Genomic DNA, 21,298 nt, shown 5'->3' with positions numbered 1-21,298 from the left:
TTGCTCCTCAGGTTCCTATTAAATCTTTCCTGCCCTCGCCTTAAACCTATGACCTCTGGTTTTCGAATCCCCTACTCTGTTATCAACAACTAAAGAGCGGCCCTGACCTACCGTCTACCTCACTGGAGACCCTCGGAGTATCTTTTATCGGACTTTACTTTGCAATATACTTTATTCCCTTTCTCCTCTATCGGCCCAATTTTAATCATGTATTGTTTTTCCACTGACTGGGTAGCACACAACCAAAAGCTTTTCACTGTACCTCGGTACACTTGACAATAAACTAAACAAAATTAAACTAAAAAAACGAAACCAAATTGAATTAAACCAAATATGTAGGAAGGAACTGCAGATGTTGGTTTATAAGATCACTCCTCATCCTCTTGTATTCTAAGGAGTAAAGTCCACGCCTGCACAACTTCTCCCAAGAGCTCAGGCACCTCGAGTCCTGGCAACATCCCGATAAATCTACTCCGCCTCAGATCCAGAGTCGAAACTCTGCAAGGATTCTGTATGCGATCACATCCTGTTTCTGCACAAGTGGATACAGTAGCCTCCAGCTGGTAACCACACACATGCAGATTCTCCGAAAAGAGGCGCCTTGTGGATATGTCTCTGTGCAGTGCCCGCCTCCAGACCGCAGCCTGCTCGCTAACATAAAACAGGCGCCTCTGCAGTGTGCAATCCCTGCTCGTTTCAGATATCCGCCGCTAGTGACCTTTACAATAGACAATAGACAATAGGTGCAGGAGGAGGCCATTCAGCCCTTCGAGCCAGCACCGCCATTCAATGCGATCATGGCTGATCACTCTCAATCAGTACCCCGTTCCTGCCTTCTCCCCATACCCCCTCACTCCGCTATCCTTAAGAGCTCTATCCAGCTCTCTTGAAAGCATCCAACGAACTGGCCTCCACTGCCTTCTGAGGCAGAGAATTCCACACCTTCACCACTCTCTGACTGAAAAAGTTCTTCCTCATCTCCGTTCTAAATGGCCTACCCCTTATTCTTAAACTGTGGCCCCTTGTTCTGGACTCCCCCAACATTGGGAACATGTTTCCTGCCTCTAATGTGTCCAATCCCCTAATGATCTTATATGTTTCAATAAGATCCCCCCTCATCCTTCTAAATTCCAGTGTATACAAGCCCAATCACTCCAGCCTTTCAACATACGACAGTCCCGCCATTCCGGGAATTAACCTAGTGAACCTACGCTGCACGCCCTCCATAGCAAGAATATCCTTCCTCAAATTTGGAGACCAAAACTGCACACAGTAATCCAGGTATGGTCTCACCAGGGCCCGGTACAACTGTAGAAGGACCTCTTTGCCCCTATACTCAACTCCTCTTGTTATGAAGGCCAACATTCCATTGGCTTTCTTCACTGTCTGCTGTACCTGCATGCTTCCTTTCATTGACTGATGCACTAGGACACCCAGATCTCGTTGAACTCCCCCTCCTCCTAACGACACCATTCAGATAATAATCTGCCTTTCTATTCTTACTTCCAAAGTGAATAACCTCACACTTATCTACATTAAACTGCATCTGCCATGTATCCGCCCACTCACACCTGTACCAGTCACCCTGCAGCCTTATTGCATCTTCCTCACAATTCACACTACCCCCCAGCTTAGTATCATCTGCAAATTTGCTAATGGTACTTTTAATCCCTTCGTCTAAGTCATTAATGTATATCGTAAATAGCTGGGGTCCCAGCACCGAACCTTGCGGTACCCCACTGGTCACTGCCTGCCATTCCGAAAGGGACCCATTTATCCCCACTCTTTGCTTTCTGTCTGTCAACCAATTTTCTATCCATGTCAGTACCCTACCCCCAATACCATGTGCCCTAATTTTGCCCACTAATCTCCCATGTGGGACCTTGTCGAAGGCTTTCTGAAAGTCGAGGTACACCACATCCACTGACTCTCCCCTGTCAATTTTCCTAGTTACATCCTCAAAAAATTCCAGTAAATTTGTCAAGCATGATTTCCCCTTCGTAAATCCATGCTGACTCGGAATGATCCTGTTACTGCTATCCAAATGTACGGCCAAATGTACAACTGGGTGAGATGAAGGGGGGAAACGGGCCAGTGTGGCAGATACACCCTGCCACAGGCCTTGTTCCTGCCGCACTTGCACCAGCTCAAGGATAACCACTGAATGGAAAGGTTCGAGGAGCAGCAGGCAAGGTGTATAAATGTTTTATCTGCACCCTACCAGAATTGAGAGATTCTGTTAGTCAGAAAAAAAAACGTATTTGTGAACACAAGTTGTAACTGATATAATTAATGTTACGTAGCGTATGAAAGGACATGGCCAGAGAAGGTACTGAAAGCTCCGGTCCGGTATTCCATTATTCAGGAATCCTGCTGCTGCTGATTCTCAGTTTTTAAAACTCACTGGGCCCCATTCGCACTCCCTTCAAACCCGCCAGGGTTCCTATTCCCATGCTCCCATTAAATCACCAGGGCCCCTTCTTCCCATATTTCCTTAAAACTCACCAGGGCCCCATTTCTCACGCTCCCTTCCAAATCACTGTGGGCCCCCATTTCCCACACTCCCTTAAAACTCACCACGGCCCCTTTTCCAGTTCTCCCATTAAACTCACCAGAGCCCCTTTTTTCTACATATCTTTACAACTCAACAGGGCCCATTTTCCCATGTGCCCATTAAACTCATCAGGGACCCTTTCTGCCCATATATATTTACTTAAAACTCACCAGGACCCCGTTTTCCACACTCCCTTGAAACTTACCCGGGCCCCCTTTCCCACACTGCTTTTAAACTCACCAGGGCCTGCTTCCAGTACTCCCTGTAAACGCACAGGGACCCCTTTTCCCCGGCAATCCCTTGAAACTCAGGGGGAGCTCCAATTTTCCCCTTCCTATTCCCATGCTCCCATTAAACTCCCAGTGCCATGCTGCGATGCTGAATCTCCAGGGACCAGAACCAGAGGAAGTCACTGCAAATCTTGGTCTGCACGGGCAGTTACTGGGGGGAGCAGGCGGGGGCATGGGGACGTGGAGGGCGGATGGATGTTAATGATCAAACTAGGCTGAGATGGCCTTTGAGGTGAAATAGCCCACCATTTATTAACTTTGAACTCACGTGAAATCCTGGGCACGTTTACCCCGTGGTCAGTGAACTACCCACAGCAATAAGGTTTAATTTTAGTTTAGAGATACAGCGTGGAAACAGGCCCTTCGGCCCAGCAAGTCCACACCGACCAGCAATCATCCCGTACACTAGTTCTATCCTACACAGTAGGAACAATTTACAGAAGCCAATTAACCTACAAACCTACATGCCTTTGGAATGTGGGAGGAAACCGGAGCACCCAGAGAAAACCCACGCAGTCGCAGGGAGAAGGTGCAAACTCCATACATAAAGCACCGGTAGTCAGGATAGAACCTAGGTCTCTGGAGCTGTGAGGCAGCGCTGCACTGCTGTGCCGCCCATCAGGGTGCCCAGTGGAATAGGCCCATTGACATTTACACAGTCGCCAGTAGTTGCCCAATGTGCAAGGTACCTCTAGACCAAGGAGGTACAGAGGGTTGTGAGGAGGTGAGGGGTGGGGGGGGGGTGGATGTAAAGAACAAAGGGAAAGGTAAATGACTGTTTATGGCAATTCTGGTCACCCATTTTCAGGATGTCATTAAGTTGGATAGGGTGCAGAAGAGATTCACCAGGACGTTTCCTGGACATGCAGGCTTGAGTTATAGAAAGAGGATGGACAGGCTGGGACATTTTTTTCATTGGAGTGCATACAGAGTCAGTTAGGGTCAACATTATTACTGCTTCGTGCTGCTGTAGAAGCAATTGACTAAAGAGGAAGCTGATTGGACTTTTTTGCCTTTCATCACGGGCGGCACGGTAGCGCAGCGGTAGAGTTGCTGCTTTACAGCGAATGCAGCGCCGGAGACTCAGGTTCGATCCTGACTACGGGTGCTGCACTGTAAGGAGTTTGTACGTTCTCCCCGTGACCTGCGTGGGTTTTCTCCGAGATCTTCGGTTTCCTCCCACACTCCAAAGACGTACAGGTATGTAGGTTAATTGGCTGGGTAAAAATGTTATTAAAAAAAATTGTCCCTAGTGGGTGTAGGATAGTGTTAATGTACGGGGATCGCTGGGCGGCACGGACTTGGTGGGCCGAAAAGGCCTGTTTCCGGCTGTATATATATATGATGATGATGATGATCACAGTGAGGAATGTGGGGAATCCACTGTGGTGGATGTTTATGTTAACTTTTATGTAGTTGTGTGTCTTGTTGCTTTTTTTTTCTTCCATAAGGCTGTTTGGTAATTCGAATATCACTGTACCTTTATTGGTACAGGGGACAATAAAAGACCTTTGAAACCATTTAAACCGTAGGCAAACAGAGAGCTTCAGTACAAACACCTTTGGTCAATGGTGGCGAGACCACACTTGGGAATATTGTTCACCCAGCTACAGGAAGGATGCCATTAAGTTACAAAGGGTGCACATATGCTTCACCAGTATATTACCTGGATTTGTGGACTTGAGTTATTGGGAGACGTTAGATAGGCTGGGATTTTTTTCTTTGGATCGTAGAGGACCTGGGGGGGGGGTGACCTTATTGAGGTGGACAAGTTCATGAGGGACATGGATAAAGTGAAAACTCACAGTATTTTACCCAGGGTAGAGGATTCTAAAACTAGAGGGCGTAGGCTTAAGGGGAGAGATTCAGGGGCACCTTTTTCACTCAGAGTAGTATAGAGTCATACAGCGCGGAATAAGGCCCTTTGGCCCAACTTGCCCACACCGACCAACATGCCCCATCTACCTGCATGTCCCATCTAATCCCATCTGCCTGCATTTGGCCCATATATCCCTCTAAACCTGTCCTATGCACCTGCCTCAACTACCTCCTCCAGCAGCTCATTCCATACACCCACCACCCTTTATGTAAAAAAGTTACCCCCCAGGTTCCCATTAAATATTGCCGCTCCCCCCCCCCCCCCCTCAAAGGAAGCTATGGTGCTCCATTTCCCCTTCTCTCTGCCAAAGACTGTGCATTTACTGGATCTTTTCTTCATGATTTTGTACCCCTCATCCTCCTGCATTACAAGGAATAAAGTCCTAGCCTGCTCAACCCAGCTCGTATATCCTTTAGAAGTGGATACAATACAACTTTGAAAAGACATTTGGACAGATATATGGATAGGAAGAGTTTAGAGAGCTCTGGGCCAAATGCAGGTTAATGGGACAGGCCCAGAATGTCAACTGGTCAGCATGGATGAGATGGACTGGAGGACCGGTATCTGTGCTGTAAAGTCACTGGCAGAGCAGCGCGGGTTACACAGTATACACGGGAAGAGGATGTTACATGTGAGATGTTTGTAGTAAAACGGAAGGACCTAAAATAAATCAGATGTTGCATTACGTAAATCAGAGGTTTCAGTGTGCGCTGATTCCACTGGGTCCTAGTGCCACTGCGTTCCAGTGCATTACATCTAAAAAACACTGTAATCGCAACCAGCACGTTATCTAATTCAACCTGTCGACCAAAGTCATTGGCGAAGCACAGCCAGTGAGATCCTACCGACTGGTAGTCATGAGATATCCGAACTGGGCCTGACATTTGGAGCAAAACATGAGGTCGCATCGTACTTCAAAACAGGGCAGTTGTGAAAACTAACCTGGAAGAACCACTGAAAGTATCAGAAGCAATAAATCAACTAGTTAAGTGGGCAGAGAAAGGGCAAATAGTGTTCAGCCTGGCGCCAGGTGGGGTGTTACTGCTGGAAGAGCAAGTAAGATAAGAAAAATTGTATGAATGGGACACAAGGAGCAGCAGATGCCAGAAATGTCAAATACTACAGGGCATCACTTTCAGGGGGAAAGAGAAAAACTGTAAAGGAGATTTACAGAGATTTATCTCTGGCCTTTGTCCACCCATCTGCCACTCAACCCTCCTCACATGTATCCACCCGTTTACTCACCAGGCTTTGTCCCACCACCATCTCTCTTCCAGCTTTCTCCTACCTACTACAATCAATCTAAAGAGGGTCCTGACCAGAAACGTTGCCTGTCCATGTTCTCCAGTGATGCAGCCTGAATAGCTGAGATACTCCAGCACTTTGTGTTTCTTGCTCAAGACTCCAGCACCTGCAGTTCCTCGTGTCTGCTTTCCAAGTGCCATGGGTGTCTGCATCCATCACCTCCTCATCTCTTTCCAGATTCCAACCAAAATATTCCTCCACCGATCCCTTCTGACTCTCCTACCTTTCACCTTAAACCTGTTCCCTTTCTTCTCAGATACCTCCAGGCACGGGGTAAGGACATTTACGATCTATTCCATGCCAAGTGGGGTCCAAAGGCGGTACAGTGTCGCAGCGCAAGAGTTGCTGCCTCACAGCGCCAGAGACCTGGGTTCCATCCTGACTACGGGTGTTATCTGTACAGGCTTTGTATGTTCTCCCCCCGACCTGCGTGGGTTTTCTCCGGGTGCTCTGGTTTCCTCCCACACTTCAAAGATGTACAGGTTTGTAGATTAATTGGCTTCGGTAAAATTGAACAATGTCCCTAGTGTGTGTAGGAGAGTGTTAGTGTGCGGGGATCACTGGTCGGCACGGACCTGGTGGGCCGACCAGTGGGTTTGCCTGCTGTATCTCTAAAATAAGCAAAACTTTGGCTGAAAGCCTTCCCAGAGCTGGCAGCCAACATCTGCATCCATAGCCATTGGCAACAATCCCCATGGTGTGGCCTCCTCACCAGTAATCGGAAAGCAGGAAATCTCTCAGTTATCCACTCGGATGAGTCTTGATCTTTAATGCTGTCGCCATTTAGTTTCAATGTGTCGGAAGGAACTGCAGATGCTGGTTCATACTGAACATAGACACAAAATGCTGCAGTAACTCAGTGTGTCATGCAGCATCTTTGGAGAAAAGGAATAGGTGATGGTTGGAACTCTTCTGCAGACTGGCCTTCTCCATCTTTCAGTCTGAAGAAGGGTTCCAACCCGAAACGCCGCCTATTCCTTTTCTCCGGAGATGCTGCCTGACCTGCTGAGTCACTCCAGCACTTTGTGTCTATCTTTGCCATTTAGTTTAGTTTAGACAATAGACAATAGGTGCAGGAGTAGGCCATTCAGCCCTTCGAGCCAGCACCGCCATTCAATGCGATCAATGAGATACAACACCGAAATAGGCTTTTCGGCTCAGAGTCCACACCGACCATCAATCACCCGTTCACACTGGTTCTCTACTATCCCAATTTCGCATCCACTCCCGACACACGAGGGGCAATTTACAAAGGCCAATTAACCTACAAGGTCTTTGGGACATGGGAGAAAAATTAAGCACCCGGAGGAAACCCGCGCAGTAACAGGGAGAACGTGCAAACTCCACACAGACAACACTCAAGATCAAGATCGAAACCGGGTCTCTGAGGCTGTGAGGCAGCAGCTCTACCAGCTGCACCACTGTGTGTTTAACCCCCACCTCCAACACCTCTAGGAGTGATAAATGAAGGTTCCAAAAACTAAAATGGCATTTAAAAAAAAAGTATTGCTTTGCATTTACCTTCTTTTATTGGTTCATGGTTTTCATTGGCAGTATTCAATTTCCAATCTCAACTACCTTTATTTGTTGTTCAAAGTGAACTCAGTTTTAAAAGTGAGTACAATTTTCACAAGTATTGTTGAGTTCCAAGCCTGAAGGAGGCCAGTGTAGGTAAGACTAAGAGGGTTCATTTGATCATATCTTCATGATTACTGTAACATTACTAAACACAAACTCCACATTTAATTAACAGCTCACACTATGGAAGGTCCAAACTCAAATAGAAAACATACTGTTGGGTTGCATCATAACCTGGTTTGGCAACAGATCTGCCCAAGACTGCAAGAGATTGCAGAGAGTTGTGGATGTTGCCCAGTCCATCATTCAGACCAGACTCCCCGCCATTGAGCATCTACACTTCCTGCCTCAGAAAAGCAGCCAACATAATCAAAGACTTGTTCCATCCCAGTCATACCTCCTTCTCCCTGCTCCCATCCGGATGAAGATACAAAAGCTTGAAAGCGCGCACCACAAAGGCTGAACGGTGGCCGTGCGAGGATAGAGACGACGGTTCATGGGACGACCAGGTGGAGGATGGTTGCAACGGGCCTTCATGGCCAGCTGCAGCTGGGACGGTGAAAATGGTGCCTAAACTCTTGTATATGGACCATTTCTATGCACCTTGTGCATAATATGGGATTGTGCTTATGTATTGTAATAATTTACTGAACTGTGTTCAAAAAAAATAATTTCACTGTACCTCAGTACATTTGATAATAAAGAACGGGCAGATAATAAAGTGGCTCAGCGGTTGCTGCCTTACAGCGCCAGAGACCCAAGTTCGATCCTGTCCGCGGGTGCTGTCTGTATAGAGTTTGTACGTTCTCCCTGTGACCACATGGGTTTTCTCCGGGTGCTCCGGTTTCCTCCACACTCCAAGTTACTTCGATAAAATTGTAAATTGCCCCTAATGTATGTAGGATAGTGTTAGTGTACCGGGATCGCTGGTCAGTGTGGACTCGGTGGGCCGAGGGGCCTGTTTCCACGCTGTATCTCTAAACTAAACCTTTGAACTTTAGCTTCTGAGGCCACTATCATCATCAGCAGAACAGCCCAGCAGGTTCCTTCATTCAGTCAGCAACAGAGCACCAGGGGCTGGTACAGGTTTTAGTTTAGAGATACAGCACTGGGGACAATTTTCAATTTTTACAAAGCCACTTAGCCTACAAACCTGTACGTGGTTGGCGTGGACGCAGAGGTGTTGCAATTACTGTTTACTGACCTGTTGTAGCCATTCAAGGAGAAGGCTCCTTGTGGATTGGCAGCAGTGCTGGACTTGAAGTAGTACATGCAGCCTTTCTGAATGATCACGTACCGCAGAGGCCCTGCAATCACACAAAAAACATCAGTGTTAGGACAGCACAGGCGTAAGAAAGGAAAAAATCAACACAAGTTTAGTTTAGTTTATTACTGTCACGTTTACCGAGTTACAGTGAAAAGCTTTTTGTTGCGTGCTATCCAGTCAAAGAAAATACTATACATGATTACATTCAAGTCATCCACAGATAAAGGATAAAAAGTACAACACTTAGGTCAAGATATAACATTCAAGTCCCCCCGCACCCCAAAGGCATACAGGTTTGTTGGTTAATTGTGTTCTGTAAATTGTCCGCAGTGTGTAAGATAGTGCTAGTGTACGGGGTGATCGCTGGTCGTCTCAGACTCAGAGGGCTGAAGGGCCTGTTTCCACGCTGTATCGTATCTCTAAAGTCCACCCATAAGCTTAGGTATAGTCTCGATCTTGCAACCTACTTCATTTGGAGACCTAGCAGTTTTTTTAACTGCACTTTGCCTGTAACTGTATAAAGATATTCTGCACTCTGGTATTTTTCTCTTTGCACTACCTGTTGGATGTGTGTGTGCCTTGATTGTACCCACGGATGGTACAATTTGACTGAGAGCGTGAAAACAAAGCTTTTCACTGTATCTCGGCACACGTGACAGTTATAAATCAATACGAATGCATTCAAGTCACACAGAAAGTAATGTGCCGGTTCAGATGAAACATTTGCATTTAGTGCTCTACAAGGTATGCCTACTTTGAAAAAGTTCTCCTCTCCAATGGGAGTTCTGCGACACTCTTTCTGGGGCAAGTTTTATTTTACACAGAGAGTAGTGGGAGCCTGGAGTGCACTGCCAGGGGTGGTGGTGGAGTTTAAGAGTCTTTTAGATCATCCAATGGATATGTAAGGAATGGAGGGATATGGATCACATGCAGAGAGAGGAGGTTTGTTTAATTTGGCATCATGTTCGGCACGGACATTTTGAATTGAAGGGCCTGTTCCCATGCTGTACCGTTCTATGTTCTGTGTATCGATGGCTGTGACAAACTTACACTTCATGATCTTCCACTGGGAAGCCCCTTTCTTGTGAAGGTAGCCAGACTGCGTGATCCCTCCCGGCATGGTGAGCAGGTTCTGGGCACCAATTACCCGCATTGGCACCGGCCATTGTTCTTGCCCTCTCATGGCCATGGCACTGAATCAAAACACAAAGCACATTGTGGATCAACAAAAGCTCTGAGCAAGATCAATCGGTTACCACACCCACCACCTCAAATCTCCCCAGTGAATGCTGGGTGGCGCAGTGACGTAGCGGTAGAGTTGCTGCCTTGCAGCACCAGAAACCTGGTTCGATCCTATCTATGGGTGCTGTCCGTATGGAGTTTGAACATTCTCCCTGGACTGTGTGGCTTTCCTCCCACATTCCAAAGCTTTGTAGGTTATTTGGCTTCTGTAAATCGTCCCTAGTGTGTGGGATAGGTGGGCTGAAGGGCCTTTTTTCCACGCTGCATCTCTGTGACTAAATCTAAAACGTGACAATAAAGAATCATTGAAATTATGTAACCAGGGCGACACAGTTGTGCAGCGATAGAGTTGCTGCTTTACAACACCAGAGACCCGGGTTCGATCCTGACTATGGGTGCCGTCTGTATGGAGTTTATATGTTCTCCCTGTGACCGGGTGAGTTTCCTCCAACATTCCAAAGACGTGCGGGTTTGTAGGTTAATTGGCTTCCGTAAATTGTCCCTAATGTGTAAGATAGAGCTAGCGCAAGTGTGATCGTTAGTTGGTGTTGACTCGCTGAAGGGCCTATTTCCACGTTGTATCTCAAAAACTAAAACTAAAACGTCACAATAAAGAATCATTGAACCACCGTATCACAAAAAGCTGGAGTAACTCAGCGGGTCAGGCAGCATCTCAGGGGAGAAGGAATTGGTGACTTTTCGGGTCGAGACCCTTCTTCAGACTGATGTCGGGGGAGGGGGCGGGACAAAGAAAGGATGTAGTTGGAGACAGGAAGACAGTGGGGGAAATGGGAAGGGGGAGGGTTTAAGAGAGGGGCAGAGGAGCTGTCTAAAGCTAGAGAAATCAATGTTTAATGGAGGCACAGGCAAGTCCCGAGGAAACCATTGTGATGATGTTATTAGAGTGGTTGAAGAATCTGATTATCCACAAGCTACCTGAAGAGAGTAGTATCCTCCTGCAATTCTCACATCCCCGTGAGAATTTAGCACTCCGGGGCCATTGCTGGTGACAGATATTTTTAGCCAAGCCCATCCACCTACGCTTTTACCCTCACCTACCTTCAAACCCAAATTATAAATATCACTTCCTGCTTCACAGCTGCTGAGGGTAGGAGTAGTAGTCAAGGAAATGGTTTCACACTAAATCACAAAACCCTGAAGGTTTTCCGATTTGAAGAAATAACTGCTCCTCGCAGTAGGGGAAATGCTTAGATGACACGCGTGCTTTTGTGCAAGTGGAGGCTGTGTTTTAGTGCACAACGGTGCTCCCTCACAGACCCCCTGGCACCCATACTGACTGCAGGCTATGTTGCTGCAACTCCATTGAAGAATTCAGTATCTTGGTGGCTGTTGTGTTATTTGAACCTATAATCAATGGCAAGATCCAAAGTAAGCTCTTAAGTCATAGGAGCAGAAGTAGGCCTATCGAGTCCACCCCACCAGTCATAAATGCATGGCTGATCAATCTTTTCCTCTTAACCTCATTCTCCTAGCTTCTCCCCTCAACTTATCAATCTCCGCCTTAAACATACCCAATGTCTTTGTTTTGTTTAGTGATACAGCGTAGAAACAGGCCCTTCGGCCCACCGAGTGCATGCCAACCACACACACTAACACCATCCTGCACACACTAGGGACGATTTACAATTTTACCAAGCCAATTAACCTACAAACCTGTAATTTTTTGGAGTGTGGGTGGAAACCAGAACTCCCAGAGAAAACCCACGCAGGTCACAGAGAGAACGTACAAACTTCGTACAAACAGCACTCGTAGTCAGGATTGAACCCGGGTCTCTGGAGCTGTGAGGCAGCAACTCTACCGCTGTGCCACCGTATGCCACTTGGCTTCCACAGCAGTCTTTGGCAATGAATTCCATAGATTCACCACCCTCTGACTAAACCCTTAACAGAATTGGTGTGCACAGGCATCTCAGGGTCCAAGTCCACAACTTCCTGAAACTGGCAACAAACGTAGATAGAGTGGTAAAGGTGGTGCATTGTATGCTCGCCTTTGTAGGTCGAGGCTTTGAGTCAGGAAGTCATGTTGCAGCTCTATGGGACTTTGGTCGGGCCGCATTTGTCATACTGCGTGCAGGTCTGGTCACCCGATCACCGGAAGGATGTGGCGGCATTGGAAAGGTGCAGAGGAGGTTGACCAGAATGATGCTTCGATTAGAGGGTATTAGTTACCAGGAGAGGTGAGACAGACATGACAGACGTATATGAAATTATGAGGCATAGGTAGGGTAGACAGTTGGAACATTTCCCTCGGATGGAAACATCAAATACAGGAGGCCATAGCTTTAAGGTGAGAGGGGTAGAGCTTTAATGAAATGTGTGGGGCAAGTTTTTTTTTTTACGCAGAGGGATGAGTGCCTGGAACATGTTGCCAGGGGTGGTGGTTGAAGCAGATGGGCTAGTGGCGTTTAAGAGGTTTTTGAATAGGAATATGGAATGGATATGGTTTATGTGCAGGCATTTAAGAGTTTGCCTTTGCATCATGTTCGGCACAAATATTCTGAGCCTTAGGCCCTGTTCTTCTGCTGCACTGTTCAATCTTCTATGGCCTGCTGCTACATTAGCCACTTGGCTAGTGAATTCCCTCCAAAGTCAGTAATAGAGTCATACTGCAGGTAAAAAGGCCATTCAGCCCAACTCGACCGTGCTGCACAAGATGCTCCATCTACACGAGTTCTACGTGCTCATGTTTGGCCCTCATCCCTCTAAATGTTTCCTATTCATGTACATGCCCAAGTGTTTTTCAAATGTTGCAACTGTACCCACAGCAAACAACTTCACCAGGCATCTTGTTACACATGACCACCGCACTCTGGGTGAAGAAGTTGCCCCACGAGTCCCTTTTAAATCTTTCCCCCCCTCACCTTAAACCTACGCCCTCTAGTTTTTGACTCCCCTATCCCGAGGAAAAGACTGTGACTATTTGTCTTATCTCTGTCTCTCGTGATTTTATATATCTCTATTAGGTCTCCCATCAGCATTTATTCTCTATGGATAATTGCCCCAGCTTATCCAGCCTTTCCTTACAATTCAAGCACTCCAGTCCCAGTAACATCCTCATATCATTTTTTTTGCATCCTTTCCAGTCTAATGACATCATTCCTATCGCAAGCCAACCCGAACGAGGTTGAGGTTTGTTATTGTCTCATCGACTGAATGAGGTACAGTGAAAACCTTTGTTTTGCATGCTATCCAATCAGATTAAATGATGCTATACATAAATGCAATCAAATCAAACTAATTACAATAGGTAGAGCAGAGGGGAAGATATAGAATATAGTTTTCAGCTTTGTGGTGCACCAGTTCCATGGACAAAGAGGTGAATCGGACAGAACTCTAGCTTATAGATGGCGTGGCCGAGTACAGTCGTGGTAGCTGCACGGAGAATGTGCGTTTTATTAACTTGTATGTTAATTTTAAATTTATTTTTAAGTACTAACACACTAGCACTAATAACGTACGACCGGAAAACTCTCGTAAAACTAAACCTGGGCGTAACCGTAGACTTATTAGACACCGTACTCACCGATCCAGCGTGGCCGACAGAGATCGAGAGCGCGCCGCGGCAGCAACAATGGGAGCGCGGCTACGAGAAAAAGTCGGAGAAAACATCGAGGAAAGCGAGGGGGGGGGGGATTGATTGGGAATAGGCTGAGAGCCCAAGCCTTACGTCCACCTCTGCCCAGCATCCTTCTGGCGAACGTCCAGTCCCTGGATGACCTCAGGGCGAGGATCAGATTCCAGCGGGACATAAGAGACTGCAACATCTTCTGTCTGACCGAGACATGGCTGATCACACTGCTGCCGGATCAGGTGATCTGCCCATCCGAGTCCTTCACTGTTTTCCGTGCGGACAGAACGGAAGAATCCGGGAAATCCAAGGGCGGAGGAGTCTGCTTCATGACCAACAATAACTGGTGCAACCCCAGGAATATTAAGACGCTTTCTCGTTCCTGCTCGCCGGACCTGGAGCATCTGACTATCTCATGCCGTCCATTTAACCTTCCCCGAGAGTTCAGCTCGGTGATCATCACAGCCGTCTATATTCCACCGCATGCGGACACCAACGTGGCACTGTCGGCCCTGCACGATGTGTTGTGTCGACACCAAAACAAGAACCCTGATGCGGCTGTGCTGGTGGCTGGAGATTTTAATAGGGCAAATCTCAAAAAGGTCATGCCCAACTTCTACCAACACATCATGTGTGTCACCAGGGGGGAAAGAACTTTGGACCACTGCTACACGCCGTTCAGGAAAGGCTACAAGGCCGTTCCTCTCCCTCCTTTTGGAAAATCTGACCACCCTGCCATTTTCCTGCTGCCGGAATATAAACAACGGATAGTACTGGAAACGGCGGTGACGAGGGACGTAAAGCGGTGGTCTGACCATTCAGAGGCCATGCTGCAAGATGCACTGAGCGATGTTGACTGGAATATGTTCCAAGCAAGTTCCAGAGACGTCAACGAGTTTGCGGAAGCAGTTACGGACATCATTGCCACAATAGCCGATAACATCGTCCCCACGGTAAGGGTTGGTATCTTCCCTAACCAAAAACCCTGGGTGGACAGGTCTATTCGCGTGGCCTTGAATGCTCGCACCGCTGCTTACAACTCCGGCCTGGCATCCGGCAACATGGACGACTACAAGGTAGAGTCCTACCGACTGCGAAGGGTGGTGAAGGATGCAAAAAGGAGATACCGGGACAGGATAGAGTTGCAGATGTAGCAGCAGGACACCAGGCGCCTTTGGCAGGGGCTACAGACTATAACTAACTACCAGTGCAGCCCCCCCCCCCCCCCCTCAACTGGAAGTGCCGGCACCTCCTTAGCTGATGACTTGAACTCCTTCTACGCATGATTCGAGACGAGCAACATTACTCCTAGCTCGCCATCTAAAAACAACACTGCCAGCGCGCTGGCTAGCGAGGCTGGAGGGGTATCCACCGCTGGGGATGTGCACACATTCTTGGTGTCCGAGCACGACGTGAGGTGGGCTCTGACGCGTGTGAACACGAGGAAAGCTGGAGGCCCAGATGGTATATCTGGGCGAGTACTAAAGTCTTGCGCTACTCAGCTTGCTCCAGTGCTCACCACAATATTCAACCTCTCCTTGGCCAAGTCCGTGGTCCCTGCATGCTTCAAAAGATCCATCATCGTACCGGTGCCAAAGAATGCCTCTCCAGCGTGTTTAAATGACTACCGACCGGTGGCCCTCACCTCGGTTGTCATGAAATGCTTCGAGAAGCTGATCAAGAACCACATCTGTGCCCTCCTCCCTCGCAACATGGACCGACTACAGTTCACATACTGTCCGAACAGGTCCACGGATGATGCGGTCTCCCGGGTTCTGCACACCGCTCTCTCTCATCTGGACAGCCAGAAGGGGGGCTATGTGAGGATGCTGTTCATCGACTTTAGTTCAGCATTCAACACAATAGTCCCCAGCAGACTGGTTGAGAAGCTGCTGGAACTGGGGCTTAACACCCCTCTGTGTGCCTGGGTCCTGGACTTTCTCACCGCCAGGCCCCAAGTGGTCAAGATGGGGAGACATTTATCTAGCCCCCTCACCCTGAACTCAGGATCCCCCCAGGGTTGCGTCCTTAGCCCCCTACTGTACTCCCTGTACACACATGACTGTGTGGCCAGGTTCAGCTCCAACTCCATCATCAAGTTTGCTGATGACACTGTGGTGGTGGGCCGGATCTCTGATAACGAGAAGGCCTACCGGGAGGAGGTGGCTGATCTGGCACTCTGGTGTCAGGACAACAGCCTCCTCTTGAATGTCACTAAAAGTAAGGAGCTGATTGTAGACTTTAGAAGGGCTCAACATCCAAGGACGTACACGCCACTGGAGATAAGTGGGATTACTGTGGATAGGGTGAGCAGTTTTAAATACCTGGGAGTCCACATCACAGAGGATCTGACATGGACAACGCACATTGCCGCACTGGTGAGTAAGGCAAGGCAGCGCCTTTACGACCTCAGACAGCTGAGGAAATTCAGAGTCTCTCTGAGGATCCTTCAGTGCTTCTACTCTGGGGCTGTAGAAAGCATCTTGTCCGGAAACATCATAATCTGGTTTGGGAACAGCTCTGCCCAGGACAGGAAGGCTCTGCGGAGAGTAGTGCGTTCGGCTGAACGCACTTTGGGAACTACACTCACCCCCCTGCAGGGCCTATACATCAGGAGGTGCAGATCCAGAGCCTGCAACATTATGGGGGACCCCTACCACCCCAGCAACGGACTGTTCCAGCTGCTACGGTCAGGCAAACGCCTCCACTGTTAAGCTGTGAAAACAGAGAGAATGAGACGGAGTTTCTTCCCATAGGCCATCAGGACTGTCAACTCTCATATCACCAGGGACTAATTTTATTTACTGTATTAATTTATTTTTTGTGTTAAAAAAAAAATTTCTATTCTGTTTTGTAGTTTTAGCACAATCCGCAGGCATTGCCACTTTCATTTCACTGCACATCTTGTAAATGTATGCGACAAATAAAGTTGATTTGACTTGACTTGACTTATGGAAGGACCGTTCAGAAGCCTGATAAGAGGGGAAGAAGCTGTTCCAGAGTCTGGTGGTGCGCACTTTCAACCTTCTGTCCAATGAGAGCAGGAAGACGGAGGAATGAGCAGGGTGGGACAAATCTTTAATTATGTTGGTGGCTTTTCTGAGGCAGCATGAAGTGTAGATGGAGTCAACGGTGGTGTGTCGGGTCAAAATGATGGGCTGGGCTACTGGATGATACTTTATACTTTATGTCCACAACATTCACAACTCTCTGCAATTACTTGCGGTCTTGGGCAGAGCTGTTCAAAACCAAGCTGAGATGCAACCCAACAAGATGATTGCTATTCACAAAATGCTGGAGTAACTCAGCAGGTCAGGCAGCATCTCAGGAGAGAAGGAACGGTGACGTTTCGGGTCGAGACCCTTCTTCAGTCTGAAGAAGGGCCTCGACCCGAAACGTCACCCGTTCCTTCTCTCCTGAGATGCTGCCTGACCTGCTGAGTTACTCCAGCATTTTGTGAATCTAAATACCTTCGATTTGTACCAGCATCTGCAGTTATTTTCTTACACAAGATGATTGCTATGGTGCATCTGCAGAAGTTTTAAGACTCAATGTGGACATGCCAAATTTCCTTGGTCCCGAGAAAGCAGAGGCATTGATGTGTCTTCTTGGCTGACGCATCAAGTTTAGTTTGGTTTAGTTTATTGTCACGTGTACTGAGGTACAGTGGGAAAAAAAATTGTTGCGCGCAATCCTGTCAGCAGAAAAGCTGTGCATGTTTAAATCACGCTCCCCATAATGTACAGGTACACGATAAAGGAAGTAATATTTGAGGCAAATGTGGTTGGTCCACAACAGATTGTTGGTAATATTAATTCCAATGAACTTGAATCTCTCCACCATTTCCACTTCTGCACCATTGATGCTGAATGGAGCAAATACTTCACCATGCTTCCTGATGTCCAAACTAACACCTCACCTTGCTAACATTGTCCTCTTTCTTTAAGGAATGGGGATTCCCCTCTTATATCATAGATGAGGCCCTTACAGGTGTCTCCTCGGTACCCCACAGCTCCGCCCTTGCTCTCCCTCCCGGGGACCTAGTCGCAAAAGGGACAGTCCCCCTAGTCCTTACCTTCCACCCCTTCAGCTGTCGTACCGTAGAGACTGTTCCCTCCACAACTTCCTGGTTAACTCATCCCACCCAAACCACCTCTCCCCAGGTAACTTCCCCTACAACCGCAGGAGGTGTAACCTCTGTCCTTGTATCTCCTCCCTTGATTCTGTCCAGGGACCCCGACAGTCCGCTCAGGTGAGGCAGGAGTTCACTTGCACCTCCTCCAACCTCATCCACTGTGTCCGCTGTTCTAGGTGCGGACTCCTACATATCAGTGAGGTATGGCGCAGACCGGGCGATCGTTTCGTTGAACACCTTCGCTCAGTCCGCCTGGACCTACCTGACCTCCCGGTTGCCAAACATTTTAATTACACTTCCCATTCCCATACTGACCTTTCTGCCCTGGGCCTCCTCCACTGTCGGAGTGAGGCCAAATGCAAATTGGAGGAACAGCACCTCATATTTCACTTGGGCAGCTTGCAACCCAGCGGCATGAACATTGACTTCTCTAACTCTCCCCTCTCTCTCCGTCCCTCCCCCACCCTAGTCGTCGAACCAGTTCCACAGTCGTCCTGCTGTTTGTAACACTAGTTATCACCTTCTCCACAGCCAACAATGGATCATTGTGGGCTCCACCGTTCTCTGATTATCGTTGCTGCCTTCGATTTGTCCTTTTGAACACCTTTCCTTCATTTTTTTCTATGTACCTTTTCATATCTCTCGTTTCCCTCTCCCCTGACTCTCAGTCTGAAGAAGGGCCTCGACCCGAAACGTCATCTGTTCCTTTTCTCCAGAGATGTTGCCTGCGTTACTCCAGCTTTTTGTGTTTATCTAGAGGGAAGAGATTGTTGTCCTGATGCCGTGTTGCTAAGTTCTCCATCCCCTTCCTGTACTCTGTCTTATCATTCTTCGAGATCCGGACCAACACGGTGGTGTCATCTGCAAACGTAGATGGAGTTTGAGCCAAATTTGGCTGTGAATGTAGGAGAGGACTGAGAGTGCATCCGTGCGGAGCACCAGTGTTGAGGATTATTGTCCAGTCCACTGTCACCTTTCCTCACTGATTGTGGTCTGTGAGTCAGAAAGTCAAAGACCCAGTGGCTGAGGGAGGGCTGCTGTACCCAGTACTCCAAATAATGGCGAGTTAGAAGCTGTTCCCGAGTTTTAAGATTCTGTACCTTCCGCCTGAAGGGAATGGGGAGAAGAAAGAATGACAGGGGCAGGACAAATCTTTGATTATATCTATATACTAAAACTCATTTGTTTGTTTGTTTGTTCCTGAACTACAGCCAAAACGGTACACGATAGAGCGACAATTTTAGGCCCACCTGACTCAACGTCGTCCCTTTGGTGCTAATGGAAGTTTCATTGAAATCGGTGTTATACTTTTAAAGTTATTCACATTTTAAAGTTTAAATCTATCATCTAGGGAGGGAGGGGGGGAGGGGGGATGAGGGAGGATAAGGGAGGTTGAGGGGGATGGAGTGGAGGGGAAGGGGGGAGGGAGGGGAGGGAGGGGGAGGAGGGACGGAGGGGGGCAGGAGGAAGGAGAGGGTGCTGCACCAATGCAGGAGAGGTTTGGGCCCAACGGGTCCACTTGGTCTAGTTACTACTATTCCAAGGAAGCGTGAAGTGCAGACGGAGTCAACGGCGGAGATTCTGGTCTGTGGACCGACTGGGCTACATCTGCAACTCTCGGTAATTTCTTGCAGTCTTGGGCGGAGCTGTTCCCAAACCAGGTTCCCAAAGACAGTATGCTTTTTATGGTGCATCTGTAAAAGTTTGCAATGTGTCACTGGAGACATGCTGAATTTCTTCAGCCTCCTCAGGAAGCAGAAGTGTTAGTGTGCCTTCTTGGCTGTTGCATCAATGCAGCTGCAGTTCCTTGTGAATCAACTTGATTTTAAGAACTTGAAACTTGAAAGGTACAAGTGCGACGGAAACGTGGCGACTCTTGTCGACTACCTCGGTGAAGTCTATATTCTCACATTACAGCCGTTGCACTTCTGTACTTATTATGTTATGTTTAGTTTAGAGACACTGCAAGGAAACAGGCCCTTCGGCCCACCGAGTCCACACTGACCATCCATCACCCGTTCACAGTAGTTCCACTTTCTCATCCACTCCCTACACACTCGGGGCAATTTACAGAGGGCTGATTAACCTACAAACCCGCACGTCTTTGCAATGTGAAACCCACACAGTCACAGGCAAAGATACTAGAGGAGCAAGATGAACCACTCCGTTGAAATCGCCTGTACTGAAGTGTAGTTCGCAAAGGAGAGGAACGTCCGCCATTTTAGTAAGCAAAACCCGCCGTCCGTTATGCCTCTCGCAGTGTAATCAGTGTTTTGGGGGAACAGTATGTGCAATGATACCATTAAAATGCAGAATATATCTCATCTATCAATTCACAGGTTTTTGTTATTTTTCTTTTTAAATGTTTCTGCAAGTTTCTGCCTACTAAAATGGCGCCATGACATACTATGGTTTTTAGGGTCGAGTGGTCTATCTTGCTCCTCTAGTATCTTTAGTCACAGGGAGAATGTGCACACAGCCAGCACCCGAGGTCAGGATTGAACCCGGGACTCTGGTGCTCTACCGCTGCGCCGGCCTATATATTATAGTATGAAGCAACTGAATTGTGTTATGTATTGCCCGGAACAATAACCGCAATGGAGTAAGTAATTGACTAATTAACTGCGAACTTGAAACATCATCGTAACTTACAAATGATGGCTGCAGCCTTTCAGATTGTGTGCTGGCTGAGTCCCGCACAGTTTGACGGCGTTTCCAATTTATCGTGCACGCGCGCATCCGTGATGTTCCTGGCCGGCGGGGATGCCGGCACGCATGCACACAAGATGCCAGCGCACGTGTGCGGGAGTTAATCGTACGGGACGGTACACATTGTATGCACAGCAAAGGATCTCTCTCTATCTCAGTACGTGACAATAAAGTACCATTGAACCATTCATTGGCCCATCTCACCCTTCCCTCATGTGTTGCCTTGCTCCCAATCCCCCCATCCAGGTACAGATCTCCCACCGCCACTCCCCCCTCCAAAAATATCCAGGAGACCTCCATAAGAGCAGCCCCCTTATCCAGTTTTACAGTTCAGTTTCGTTTATAGTCCCGTGTACCGAGGTACAGTGAAAAGCTTTTGTTGCGTGCTATCAGTGCAGCAGAAAGACAATGCATGACCACAACCCACTCTCCACTGTATCACCCGCCCCGTCCCTCACACACACACATTCCACACTCCTGAGGCACAAATACAGAAATCGCTATCTCAGGACGTTTCATTTTCAATCAGTCCGTCAAAAAAAAGACAAGGAATTTCCTGTAAATGCTGTTTGAAATGATGAATCAAAAGGAAAGTACATGTACATCAGCGTGTGGCTGGTAGAGCTCCTGCCTCACAGCGCCAGAGTCCTGGGTTTGATCGTGACCTCAGGTGCTATCTTTGCGCAGAGTATGCACGCACTCCCTGCGACCACGTGGGTTTCCTCCGGGTGCTCCGGTTCCTCCCACATC

At 47.9% G+C, this 21,298-nt stretch overlaps 1 protein-coding gene across 1 annotated transcript in view; it reads right to left on the bottom strand.

Annotated features, from left to right (window-relative positions):
- sh3bp2 (SH3-domain binding protein 2) overlaps window positions 1-21,298 on the bottom strand; it is a 66,549-nt gene that overhangs the window by 34,577 nt on the left and 10,674 nt on the right. Inside the window, exons 2-3 of the mRNA XM_078396852.1 lie at window positions 9,924-10,066; window positions 8,811-8,913 (exon numbers count right to left, since the gene is read on the bottom strand). Of these exons, the coding sequence (XP_078252978.1) occupies window positions 8,811-8,913; window positions 9,924-10,062 (242 nt within the window). The 5' untranslated portion in view covers window positions 10,063-10,066. The remainder of the gene's footprint in view (window positions 1-8,810; window positions 8,914-9,923; window positions 10,067-21,298) is intronic.

Source organism: Rhinoraja longicauda, chromosome 3, assembly GCF_053455715.1.
Source record: "Rhinoraja longicauda isolate Sanriku21f chromosome 3, sRhiLon1.1, whole genome shotgun sequence".
Lineage (NCBI taxonomy): Eukaryota > Metazoa > Chordata > Chondrichthyes > Rajiformes > Arhynchobatidae > Rhinoraja > Rhinoraja longicauda.
This window is presented reverse-complemented; position numbering and strand designations above follow the sequence as displayed.